At 36.5% G+C, this 14666-nt stretch overlaps 1 protein-coding gene across 2 annotated transcripts in view; it reads right to left on the bottom strand.

Annotated features, from left to right (window-relative positions):
• Nucleotides 1-12905, bottom strand: part of LOC139961605 (metabotropic glutamate receptor 6-like) — a 58859-nt gene extending 45954 nt beyond the window's left edge. For both annotated transcript variants that reach the window (XM_071960923.1, XM_071960922.1), the window contains exon 1: nt 11457-12905. In XM_071960923.1, coding sequence (XP_071817024.1) covers nt 11457-11909 — 453 coding nt within the window. In that variant the 5' untranslated portion in view covers nt 11910-12905. The remainder of the gene's footprint in view (nt 1-11456) is intronic.
• Nucleotides 12906-14666: the final 1761 nt, after the last annotated feature.

The raw sequence follows: 14666 nt of genomic DNA, 5'->3' as shown, positions 1-14666 counted from the left end.
AAATCGCTTTGAGATTTAATTAAACAACCTTTGGAATAAAATCTTTTTACCTACCTATTTTGACCCATCCCCATTACCCCCACTCCCTCCACAACATAATAAATGGTTTTCCTGGAATAGGAATAAGAAATTATTGCTATAATTAACTGATCCAGCATATTCCAGAAATAAATTGGGGCACTGAGATTTGTTCACAAGAAGATGTAACCCATCGCTTCTGAAGCTAACCTCATAGCTTATTAGTATACAATAGAGCAATGAAGGGGGTGTTAATTTAGATGATACAGTAAAATCTCTTCGTCTATTGCGACTTCAGTGTAGTAACGCTAATACTATAGTACTACTAGTGCTCGGCGCGCTACCTCCTAAGGATCGCCACTTGCCCCATTGGAGGTTTCCTGTTCCCCGATCTGGTCTACAGAGTAGTTTTTTGTGGATAACTTGACAGAAGAATGACTCTTTTATGTCGAACCGTTAAAGTCCATTTGTTTTATTTCATAACAAAAAGGAGGGATCGTAGTATGCTTCCGTGAAGTGTTCGCTTCGTTCGGAGCTGCATACTGGCTAGGCCCAGTGAAATCGGCGCTGGTGTTGTGCACTAACTTGGTCATAATCGCCGTGTTTTTTTTCGTCCTTCAGCCATGGATGAAGGCTAATTGCATGGGTAATGATATTTATGCAGCCCCAACAACATAACGGACCGGCATTTCTCTCGGATAGTTTACAACAGTTGTAAAACAAACTTGAAATTTCTAACGATATAGCGTAATACAGTGGTTGTTCTCTCAGTGTAAATGTGCGTGTACTGTATATGGAACGGTATGATCGTCGCGCATCCGATACATGCCTGAGCTTTGCACGTGTGTTCCTAACATGACGTCATCATTGTCTTGTTGTGAAATCGCATTCTCAGATATCTATTTTCGGATGCGAATATTAAAACGTTAATTACTAATTAGTCCTCGAGGTTTTCAAGGTGTTGAGGATAGTTTTGAACATAGATTTTCTCATAGATTCAGAGGAAGTTACTCTCGATGAGTTGGATTTTTCGTGTCATGGCCTCTTTAAAGTGTCTTTTATTTTTCAACCAGTTCGTCATCACTATCAAATTGTAGACCTCCAATTGGTTCTACGAAGTTCAATCGCAATTGTTTAATGGCGCCCTCTTTCACTTTGTCCAAATGACCTGAATCTACATGCCGTTCGCGGTGTGCCAAGTGGATTTATACCAGTCTTATGAGCTGTTGGTTCTATAACACACATTTCCGTATTAAGTGTTATGCGGCCGTTATGCGGATTGCGGCCGTCTCTATAACAGCATTTAACCTTATGAACACTCACAAAATACTTGAAATAAAGGGATTCTTTGCGGAAACTTAAAACACGGAAAAATGGAAATTGACGTTCTCCATAGCCACCACCCTCAATATATACACTCTCGATATCATTGTCTCTTAGAAAACACTTCTTGTTTTCTATGATTCCGCAATTCCCCCTCACCCCTTCTCCAACGAACGGTATAATGTTTCACAACAGTTCAGGACTGCCGATACTCATGTATAGGCCTACCACCAAAAGTCATTATATGAAGCATTTCACGTAACTATAGTGATTTTCTTCGCCCCTTTCTATCAATGGCGTTTTGTTATGTTTTCACGTACACTGGTGTATATCTCTCTGTTAACGGCGTTGCATACAATACGTTTGAAGATCATCTATCATTTTTAACAACATAGATGTGTATATCAATCGTATATTGGGGTACTTCGATCGCCCAGTGTAAAAAGTGAGCGTCGACGCACTGCGTAAAAGAACCTTGTATTGGTGTCAGACGTGTATGGTAGGCCATACGGGAAATAATTGCTGATTTATTGTCCGTACGAATTACAATTATTACCGGTATTAATTCTATTTAATACCGGCATTAATTCTCAGCCAATCACCATGCAGCTTCATATGCCGGTATTAAATATAATTAATACGGGTATTAAATATAATTAATACGGGTATTAAATAGAATTAATACGGGCATTAAATAGAATTTATACGGGCATTAAATATAATTAATACGGGTATTAAATAGACCAATCACATCAGCGAATTTTTCTACCACGTAAATAGAATTAATACGGGCATTAAATAGAATTAATACGCGCATTAAATAGAATTAATACGGGTATTAAATAGACCAATCACATCAGCGAATTTTGTTACCATGCTCAGTCTGAGCTAGTGTTAATCCCCCAGCGTGAGAGCAGTGTAGTTGTAGCTAGCAATCAAGGTACAACATACAACGCATGGCACGCATGACAGACAAAGAACAATTTTTGCATGATTTTCGTCGAGAAGCGAACGATACTTGTAGGTAATTGACAAATGTTGACCCTCAATCCCAGTCCGATGTTTTATCAGTTCGCAATGTTTTGAACCGTCTTGTTATTCTTCGAAGAATGTAAGTTGTAGGTTGGCGCGGCGATCAGATCAGATGACCAAGTGAGAATCCTGCTGATGTGATTGGTCTATTTAATGCCCGTATTAATTCTATTTAATGCGCGTATTAATTCTATATAATACCCGTATTAATTCTATTTAATACCCGTATTAATTCTATTTAATGCGCGTATTAATTTTATTAATGCCCGTATTAATTCTATTTAATGCCCGTATTAATTCTATTTAATGCCCGTATTAATTATATTTAATACCCGTATTAATTCTATTTCATGCCCGTATTAATTCTTTTTAATGTCCGTATTAATTCTATTTAATGCCCGTATTAATTATATTTAATACCGGCATATGAAGATGCATGGTGATTGGCTGAGAATTAATGCCGGTATTAAATAGAATTATTACCGGTAATAATTTTATTTCGTACGGACATTAAATCAGCAATTATTTCCCGTATGGCCTACCATAGACGTGGCATGAGTAGTTATTGATTGTCTACGGTATATCTAATATTCTAAATTCTACGCGCTCATTTAAACACAATAAGTCATTCAATATTCTGTGCGACAACACCTTGGAACTGACATCATGCTCATTTGTTGTGGAACACGTATTGACACATTCATTTAATCATGCAATACAGAATTGTTCTCTTTTAAGCTATGGCGATATTCTAGATCGAGTGTAAAGGTATCAATGTGATATTTTTTGTCCCCTTTGTTTGTTTAGGAAAGTGAAAGAAGTGTAACATTAATCAAGCTTTTCAATAGGCCTTCTTTCGAGTCTGTAATTAAAAAACTTAGTAATACTTAGTTCAATATTCCAATTAATCATATATTGTTGTCGTTAATCCAACTGTTATTGGATAGGCCTACCTATCTAACACCAATTGTTGGTAATTTTCTAGATCTAATTGATCTAAGACAATATATATTTTGTATATTAATTAGTATCGCATGAAAGTATCCGCTTATAATGCACCGATTAATGGTCATACCTGATTGATTAATAGTCCAATGTTCCCAAATATGAAATTTTAATCATAATGAATTTTCTCACAATATAATATGAGAACACACTTATTTCGGATCATCTATGAAGTCCTCGTGTATAACATGGAGTTAATACGTTTGGAAGTGCAGAAGGTAAGCATCGACATAGCTGTGATAGCCAGATAATAGACTCGAGAAAAAATTCTTAACTTTGAAATATTCGAGCATTCCGTGTAGAGTGTAGTAGAAGTTAAAAATGCTTCAGAATCATTAGCCTACATTTCAAAAAGAAAAGCAAATTATTTGCTTCAAGTAGCCAAATATTTACGTTGTCTTTATATTTTTTTTTGTAACCGTCGCATAATAAAAAAATGATTAATTTGTTCACACAGCCGTTGAATAATCATAGGGCAATCTGCGAGAGGTATTAGAATAAAAACATTCCTGCGCCGACTTAACATATTCACCGTTCGTGACAAACGATGACGCATATATGATGTAATAAGCTGAATTTTCTAGCTGGATAATGAAAAGGCCCCATCTTTCGTTAATTTGCGACCCATCCTAGATTGAGGCTAAACACATATTTACATTGAAACGGGAGTGCGATGGTGTAAAATACCAGGACTTGACATCGAATACAGTGAGAATAAGTAAAATATAGTTTCAGCTAATATTTGTTTAGTTGAATCCAGTGGCAAGTTTACAGAGGAACTGTCATTAAGGAAAGGAAAATATATAGATGTATTCTGAGCGCCATGCAGTGATACAACTATTGCAAGGGGTTCTTTTATTTTTAAAATTAAGTAGCAACCTTTTCATGTAATTATTGAGGTTTAACGAACAGCGGGGAAATTCAAACACTACAAAAGTTGGAAAAGCAATATCATTAAATGATAAATGTTAAATTTATTTTACGAGCAAGGGTTTTACGTTTTAATCACGACGACTGCCGCCACAACGGCACCGTAGATATCTATACGTATGCCTTTACTTCACACGTAACAACCAGCAAATTCCTTATACTGGTTGTAGCCTACTTAAGACTAATAACTTCACTTAGACTCTAAGTTAGAGGCCACGTAAACATACACACTTGATAACAAAATACAGGATACTATATAGCTGCGAGTATATACCTGCTACTATGTGAATGCTACTATATGCCTCTTATCACCTAACTGCGACTATATGCCCCATATCGGGTAACTGCTACTATATATCTGATATCGTATAGCTGCGACAATATGCCTCTTATCACCTAACTGCGACTATATGCCCCATATCGGGTAACTGCTACTATATATCTGATATCGTATAGCTGCGACTATATGCCTCCTATCGTGTAATTGCGACCATATGCCCCATATCGGGTAACTGCTACTATATATCTGATATCGTATAGCTGCGACAATATGCCTCTTATCACCTAACTGCGACTATATGCCCCATATCGGGTAACTGCTACTATATATCTGATATCGTATAGCTGCGACAATATGCCTCTTATCACCTAACTGCGACTATATGCCCCATATCGGGTAACTGCTACTATATATCTGATATCGTATAGCTGCGACAATATGCCTCTTATCACCTAACTGCGACTATATGCCCCATATCGGGTAACTGCTACTATATATCTGATATCGTATAGCTGCGACAATATGCCTCTTATCACCTAACTGCGACTATATGCCCCATATCGGGTAACTGCTACTATATATCTGATATCGTATAGCTGCGACTTTATGACTCCTATCGTTTTATTGCGACTATATACCTCCTATCGTGTAATTGCGTATAGTAGTAGTATATCTGCTACCATACTCTATAACCCCTATTGTGTAATTACTCTATATCTGCTACCATACTCTATAACCCCTATTGTGTAATAACTCTATATCTACTACCATACTCTATCACCTCTATTGTGTAATTGCTCTATATCTGCTATCATACTCTATAACCTCTAATGTTTAATTACTCTATATCTACTACCATACTCTATAACCCCTATTGTGTAATTACTTTATATCTGCTACCATACTCTATAACCTATATTGTGTAATTACTCTATATCTGCTACCATACTCTCTAAACTCTATTGTGTAATTACTCTATATCTGCTACCATACTCTATAACCCCTATTGTGTAATTACTCTATATCTGCTACCATACTCTATAACCTCTAATGTTTAATTACTCTATATCTACTACCATACTCTATAACCCCTATTGTGTAATAACTCTATATCTGCTACCATACTCTATAACCTATATTGTGTAATTGCTCTATATCTGCTATCATACTCTATAACCTCTAATGTTTAATTACTCTATATCTACTACCATACTCTATAACCCCTATTGTGTAATTACTTTATATCTGCTACTATACTCTATAACCTATATTGTGTAATTACTCTATATCTGCTACCATACTCTCTAAACTCTATTGTGTAATTACACTATATCTGCTACCATACTCTCTAAACTCTATTGTGTAATTACTTTATATCTACTACCATACTCTATAACCCCTATTGTGTAATTTTTCTATATCTGCTATCATACTCTATAACCTATAATGTTTAATTACTCTATATCTGCTACCATACTCTATAAACTCTATTGTGTAATTACTTTATATCTACTACCATACTCTATAACCCCTATTGTGTAATTACTCTATATCTGCTACCATACTCTATAAACTCTATTGTGTAAATTACTCTATATCTACTACCATACTGTATAACCTATATTGTGTAATTACTCTATATCTGCTACCATACTCTATAACCCCTATTGTGTAGTTACTCTATATCTGCTACCATACTCTATAAACTCTATTGTGTAATTACTCTATATCTGCTACCATACTCTATAAACTCTATTGTGTAATTACTCTATATCTGCTACCATACTCTATAAACTCTATTGTGTAATTACTTTATATCTGCTACCATACTCTATAACCCCTATTGTGTAATTACTCTATATCTGCTACCATACTCTATAAACTCTATTGTGTAATTACTCTATATCTGCTACCATACTCTATAAACTCTATTGTGTAATTACTCTATATCTGCTACCATACTCTATAACCCCTATTGTGTAATTACTCTATATCTGCTACCATACTCTATAACCTCTATTGTGTAATTACTCTATATCTGCTACCATACTCTATAACCCCTATTGTGTAATTACTCTATATCTGCTACCATACTCTATAACCCCTTTTGTGTAATTACTCTATATCTGCTACCATACTCTATAACCCCTATTGTGTAATTACTCTATATCTGCTACCATACTCTATAAACTCTATTGTGTAAATACTTTATATCTGCTACCATACTCTATAACCCCTATTGTGTAATTACTCTATATCTGCTACCATACGCTGTAACCTTTATCGTGTATTTACTCTATATTCTCTTGGCGTCATGGCAACATTGAACATTTTCATAGGTTTTATGGCGAAGTCATGATATTTTTCAATTTCCATGTTTTGTGAATGCATCTTTCAACTGCACAGTAAATGATGTTACCATGGTAATTAAGCTAATGGTGTTATGTTCTCCTTATGATATTTAAGTAAGTTAAAACACAGCAAATAATATTTCCGCGGAAGAAAAAACAGCATTTTTATGAAAAAGAACTGAAGGTACAAATGTATCACATTTCAAAGTTAATCCACAAGAAGATTAAAATAAGAAAGTAAAGCTCATGAAAAAAATCTTTCATGGTGATTGCGAGTAATGGAGGTTACAGTCCATAAAATAATCTTGGTTTCAGGAGTAAGGGAGAGTTGATTGAGATGGGATTTTCAATTAATAATGGAATATATTTCTCTTCTAGACAAGTCACTGTCTACCAGTATTCCTCTAATTAGCCAACATATTATAGTCATCGTGTTAGCAGCATAGTCCACGTAATGTCTATTAGATTAAGCTGAATTTTATCTCTTCTACCAAAAAATGCAAAAGAAGCTGTTTCTGACGATTTCAGCTATGGTTCTCGAATGAGATGTAGCTGTTACCGTGAAGAAAGTAATAGGTCAACTATTTGCTCTGATGGAATCTGGTCTGCCCCGCTACAGGTTATGAAAGCACAGACTTCAGCATTATATGATTGACAATGTCTGATATCAGAGATAAATAAGATAAATAGAACAACCGTTTAATAAAACTCGAATTTTGTGGGATATAAAGCTTGATTAAATCTAATCTATTACGTTTATGTCGCAGTTACAAAGCCCAATACAAATAGTGCGTGTATGTGTTTATATGTGTTTCTCTCTGCATCAGGGGCCGATGCAGGACATTCTGGGGGATGTGTGACCCTTAAACGACTCCCATGTATGGTGTGGGGGGCGACTCCCATGTATGGTGTGGGGGCGACTCCCATGTATAGTGTAGGGGTGGGATAACCTATACAATTTTGGACGTCAAATTGTGCAATCGGAGACGTATTAAGACTATAAGCTAGTTTAGGTCTAAACGCAAGGTTGTGCTAATAACTACTGTGTAATATTTGTGTTAGGTCGTAAGTGGGAAGGGGGGTGTATCCCTTAACCCCCTTGGATCCCGGGCTGTGGTTGAAGAAACACCAGAATTTCTCGATTCTTACTGTTCCTCTTAAACTCTGATGATTCATTTATTCATTGTTGCATTGCATTGGTATTGTAACAAACTGTTACAGCTTTAGAGTTGCATTCTGCAATGTGTTTGTAATTCAGACCCGCTTCTTTTGACAATTTAATTACTGTCGCCAGCTGTAGTTGTCTTTAAGAGAGACATCTTGAGATCTATTCGGGCAAATGTATGAACTTTAGCCTTGAGATACATGGAACCGAGCCATTGAAAATAAGAATAAATGACAAAGACATTCATATAATCTTATAATAAACAAATGACCATGTAAACGCCAGATCTAATAACCAAACTATCGCCATCTTTCGAACCGTAAATATGCCATGCATGTATATAATTATAATATGATGTACATGACTCTCATCACAACACATATGATTTTAATATTACGGTGTCTATGTCTCTGATAAAGCCCGATATATCTCATTAATAATTGTTGATCTTATGACGTAACGAATATGAATAATATAATGTCACGAGTAATACACATGAATCTCATCGCATTACTTATCTTTGACACAATACGAGTCTCATCACTCTAATTATGATATCACACACATGACTCTCATCGCACCAATGATGGTACCACACACATGACTCTCATCGCACCAATGATGATACCACACACATGACTCTCATCGCACCAATGATGATACCACACACATGACTCTCATCGCATCAATGATGATACCACACACATGACTCTCATCGCACCAATGATGATACCACACACATGACTCTCATCGCACCAATGATGGTACCAGACACATGACTCTCATCGCACCAATGATGATACCACACACATGACTCTCATCGCACCAATGATGATACCACACACATGACTCTCATCGCACCAATGATGATACCACACACATGACTCTCATCGCACCAATGATGATACCACACACATGACTCTCATCGCACCAATGATGATACCACACACATGACTCTCATCGCACCAATGATGATACCACACACATGACTCTCATCGCACCAATGATGATACCACACACATGACTCTCATCGCACCAATGATGATACCACACACATGACTCTCATCGCACCAATGATGATACCACACACATGACTCTCATCGCACCAATGATGATACCACACACATGACTCTCATCGCACCAATGATGATACCACACACATGACTCTCATCGCACCAATGATGATACCACACACATGACTCTCATCGCACCAATGATGATACCACACACATGACTCTCATCGCACCAATGATGGTTCCAGACATATGACTCTCATTGCACCAATGATGGTACCAGACATATGACTCTCATCACACCAATGATGGTAACAGACATATGACTCTCATCGCACCAATGATGGTACCAGACATTTGACTCTCACCGCACCAATGGTGGTACCAGACACATATGACTCTCATCGCACCAATGATGGTAACAGACATATCACTCTCATTGCACCAGTGATGGTACCAGACATATGACTCTCATCACACCAATGATGGTACCAGACATATCACTCTCCTTATGTTCGTTTCATGACTGATGGTGACGTCGGCTCCTCGAATAAGAAAAGTTTGTAAATGTTAATCCATTGTTTTATAAATTGTAATACTTCAAATAAAAATATGTCTATTAACTTTTAACGACATTCAACACGATTTCGCCTTGGCAAACATTGTAGCAAAGTTGTTATGGATTGCAAAGATGTCATTGAGGTAAGAAAAAAGTATGATTTCTTAATGAGTTTTGCTTCACCTGAGTAACTGACGTAATAGTCTTATGGTTGCACTAAGTATTGAGATTTAATTGTTGAGCCTCATGTTAAAAGTTTAAGTGGACAGTTTTCAAACTTCAAAATAGTAAACCAATACTTGCTGGAATGGTAGCAGTGTTTTATAACTGGTTACGAGATTTAACAAAGACATAGAACAAAACTATTTCTGTGGCTTTATTAAAGCTCAACAGAAATTATAGAACTATATACGTTTTCATATATCAATTATTTTGAACTTAAAAGTATTTAATGATTAGTTTTATCTCCAGATCACTGTTAACATTGTGAGCTACAGATGGATTGTCGTGTGGCATAATTCTCACTGCGTTAATTTACGATGAAACTGACAACGTTATGACAAGTTTACCTTTTTTAAATACAAACGGCTGTTATATCCTAAAGTTACAAGGCGCGGGCGTGCTGACTGCCGGGTTTTCTACTATAAAAAGACGTTATTCAACAATACAGTACACCATGAAAGCACCATAACAATTATATGCTGATCTCTGCAGTGTTCTTTGTAACGGTATAACTGGAGAGATGTGTAAGTTTTTGATAACGCTATTATAAGTTCCTGTTGTAAGAACGAATCATGCCACCGAAATTCACTCACAAATGTTAACTTTGGCAGTATAATATTGCATGCCTAGAAGAACAAACAATTTAAATGAAATAAACCAAATTTGGCAATTCATATAACTTAGTCGAATCTTATTGTACTTGTTTCATTATACTAAGTCGGATATTTAACTACCTTCAGCGGTCAATAACAGCTGTTTTGTCGAGTTTACAGAACATGTGTTATTTTTAATTCCCCATGGCAGTCAATGTAATATTGAAATAACGTTACAAGATGTTATTATCAAACAAAAGCTCCGTATATGATCTTTGTCTTAAAGGTGGATTAATGAAAATCTCCCTGCAGTAGTCAGGCTAGAACACTAAAACTCGGGAAACAAATCCGTTTCTTGAGCTTTCGGGTAATACCAGGGTCAATTTGTGAAAAACTTGTTATAGGTTAGAAGAAAATGATCAATAGTACATACTGCTTTGGTATTAACTGTAAGGATGACGTCGAGAAATATAAGTTTGGTTTCTTTACCAATATATATCAAGAAACATGAAGATGGGTACTAATGCATATAAGCAATGTACATGTATGTATGTATGTAAGCAATGCACTTGTATGTATGTATGTATGTATATATGTATGTAAGCAATGCACTTGTATGTGTGTATGTATGTGTGTATGGGTGTGTGTATGCATGTATGTATAAGCAATGCATGCACATGTTTGTATGTAAGCAATGCACATTATCATGGGCCTCTATAAAATTCAAATATAACAGTGTTCAATTGCATATGCACCATTGGTTAGAAAATCGTAACCCAGATAAGCTAGTACAAGCAAAACGCCTATGCAGTATCAAGTTATTCTATAAATACTGTTACGGCACCCTTGAAACCATTGTGCATATGCCATCTCAGCAAAGTATTAAAACACATGCCCTAAGTCCTATCTTAATGATTTGAAGCAGCAAAATGATTGATTATATTTAGAGTGTTTGGTAATCATACCTTAAATAATCTCAAGATGTTGGCCACCATAGCTGACACTGGGCTGGAGGCAGCTCCCACTACCCCGATTGTGGGTTGGTGAGGTTCATATCCTCCCGGAGGCCGCCCATCACGACACGTCAGGTCTCCTTCAATCCTTGTGGAGGTTACGAAGCTCATTGCCTGATCCAAAGCGTGTGTATCGTGCTTACACGAATCCAGTAATGTAGCACCAATTGTTACTCCTGGTAGCAGCTCATCATTATTATTTATCTCTTGGAGGGCGTATATCATGGCCTCCATTCTTTGAAACCCATTGGCATCGAACACACCACAATTTTCCGCACCCTTAAGATGGACAGGAAACAAGCCACCAAGAGTGATATTACCTGGTATTCTTACAGCACAGAAGGAAAACCGCGATATCGCAATCACACCGATTAATTGTAATACGGTAAGCATCTTGCCAAACATATTCAAAACAATGAAGATATACTTGTCTTGTCGGACATCTCAACTTCCCAATGTTTGTATTGTTTTTGTCTAAAGTAGTTTCAAAGAAATATTCCGGAAACATAATTTATTATAATATTGCACCACGTAACATTCGGTAACGTCATATTATATGATGTGTTAGATTCTACTCCGGTTGTGGCAGAAATATGTCGTTAATATCACCTACCAACTATGCAATAATCCATGAGTCCGTTTGGCATTCGCTCGTATATCACAGCATTTGTTACTTACAAAGACAGCGATCCATAGGCCCGTGTAACATTCACCCATTTAAAATACAATGCAAACAAATGTCTTATTCTGAATGCCCATCTAACAGATATACTGCAGGCAAAAGTAAATTATCCAATAATATAATCTCAAAGACATTGTACTACAAACGAAAGACCTAATATCATTCTCTATAAAGAACGTATTGAAGCAGATACCAGTAGTGTTTTATTGTTCTTCTCTTCACTGCTTTATCCAAATGGCAATATGCATCACAACTTAAACTTCTAACATTTTTGTCAAAGGCGTTTCCCTGGGCAACGTGGTGTTATCGATTTTTCCACGTTTGCTTATAAACTCTTCTTCTCATAAAAAAAAAAAATCGAGGCATTCATGTTCATCTGTATCGTGACTGGAACCAAGGTTAAAATCAACAAGACAGAATTTTACGTTGCAACTTCGTCAAACAGCGTATAAACTCCTCCTTTACAATTAATAGTGAATGAAGGTAGAAAGTTTTCTGTCCCTGCAGGCCAATCAAAGCACCTGTTCAGTTCACATATTTGATTAACGAAATCATGGTACTAGGGTTAACACCACTATCCATTTGATGTATCCTTTTCAATTTGTGTCAATGATAGCTCCAATTTTATCTTCTGGCAGGAAAGGTGTTCTCTCTTCTATAGCTCTCGGGATCATGGTAAACTAAGGCATCTGATACATGGTGATGATACCCGTCGTGTATGCGTTCATTGCTCTGTTGCTAATGACATTTACGCGAACGAAACCTCTAACCATATTAACTTGATTTGGAAATTGGCATTAAAACAGAGGGCGCTAGTTTAGCTTGCTTTCGGGCAACGATACTTACTCGTCAAGGCTGAAATAAGACAAAATCACTGATCGGTATTCACCTCTCAATGTATTATTATATGTAATTTTGATCATGGTCGGTCTACTAGTCTCGTTGTATAGTATTATATGTAGTCTGGTTGGATAGTATTGTGCTTAGTTAAGATCATGGTCAGTCTACTAGTCTGGTTGTAAAGTAATATGTTCAGTTGAGATGATGATCGATCTACTAGTCTGGTTGGATAGTTATATGTTTAGGTTAGACCATGGTCGGTCTACTAGTCTAGTTGTACAGTTATATGTTTAGGTTAGACCATGGTCGGTCTACTAGTCTAGTTGTATAGTAATATGTTTAGGTTAGACCATGATCGGTCTACTAGTCTGGTTGTTTAGTTACATGTTTAGGTTAGATCATGGTCAGTCTACTATTCTAGTTGTATAGTTATATGTTTAGGTTTGACAATGGTCGGTCTACTAGTCTAGTTGTACAGTTATATGTTAAGGTTAGATCATGGTCGGTCTACTTGTCTAGTTGTACAGTTATATGTTTAAGTTAGACCATGGTCGGTCTACTAGTCTAGTTGTACAGTTATATATATATATGTTAAGGTTAGATCATGATCAGTATTCTAGTCTGGTTGTAAAGTAATATGTTCAGTTGAGATAATGATCGATCTACTAGTCTGGTTGGATAGTTATATGTTGAGGTTAGACCATGGTCAGTATTCTAGTCTGGTTGTAAAGTAATATGTTCAGTTGAGATGATGATCGATCTACTAGTCTGGTTGGATAGTTATATGTTGAGGTTAGACCATGGTCATTCTACTAGTATAGTTGACTGATGGTCGGTATACTAATCTGGTTGTAAAGTTTTAATGTTGAGCCCTACTTAATGCAGTTGCTACAAAGAGTACCTCAATGAATCCAGTGATGATTGTAAGTTCGTTCTTCTTACCGCAACTAGATGATATTTTATGTGATTTTAATTTACGTACAACAACTAAGCGAATTTCTAGATTTATCTTAGCACTCGAGTTTTATACCCCTTAACATGAACCAAGGCATAGTAATCGAGTGTTATATCCCTTACCATGAACCAATGCATAGTAACCGGGTGATATACTCCTTACCATGAACCAATGCATAGTTATCGAGTGTTATACTCCTTACCATGAACCAATGCATAGTAATCGAGTGTTATACTCCTTACCATGAACCAATGCATAGTAACCGGGTGTTATACTCCTTACCATGAACCAATGCATAGTTATCGAGTGCTATACTCCTTACCATGAACCAATGCATAGTAATTGAGTGTTATACTCCTTGCCATGAACCAATGCATAGTTATTGAGTGTTATACTCCATACCATGAACCAAGGCATAGTAATCGAGTGTTGTACTCCTTACAATGAACCAATGCATAGTTATCGAGTGTTGTACTCCTTACCATGAACCAAGGCATAGTAATCGAGTGTTATACTCCTTACCATGAACCAATGCATAGTAACCGGGTGTTATACCCCTTACCATGAACCAATGCATAGTAACCGGGTGTTATACTCCTTACCATGAACCAATGCATAGTAATCGAGTGCTATACTCCTTACCATGAACCAATGCATAGTAATCGAGTGTTATACTCCTTACCAT

This window comes from Apostichopus japonicus, chromosome 20 (genome assembly GCF_037975245.1).
Source record: "Apostichopus japonicus isolate 1M-3 chromosome 20, ASM3797524v1, whole genome shotgun sequence".
Taxonomy (NCBI): Eukaryota; Metazoa; Echinodermata; class Holothuroidea; order Aspidochirotida; family Stichopodidae; genus Apostichopus; species Apostichopus japonicus.
This window is presented reverse-complemented; position numbering and strand designations above follow the sequence as displayed.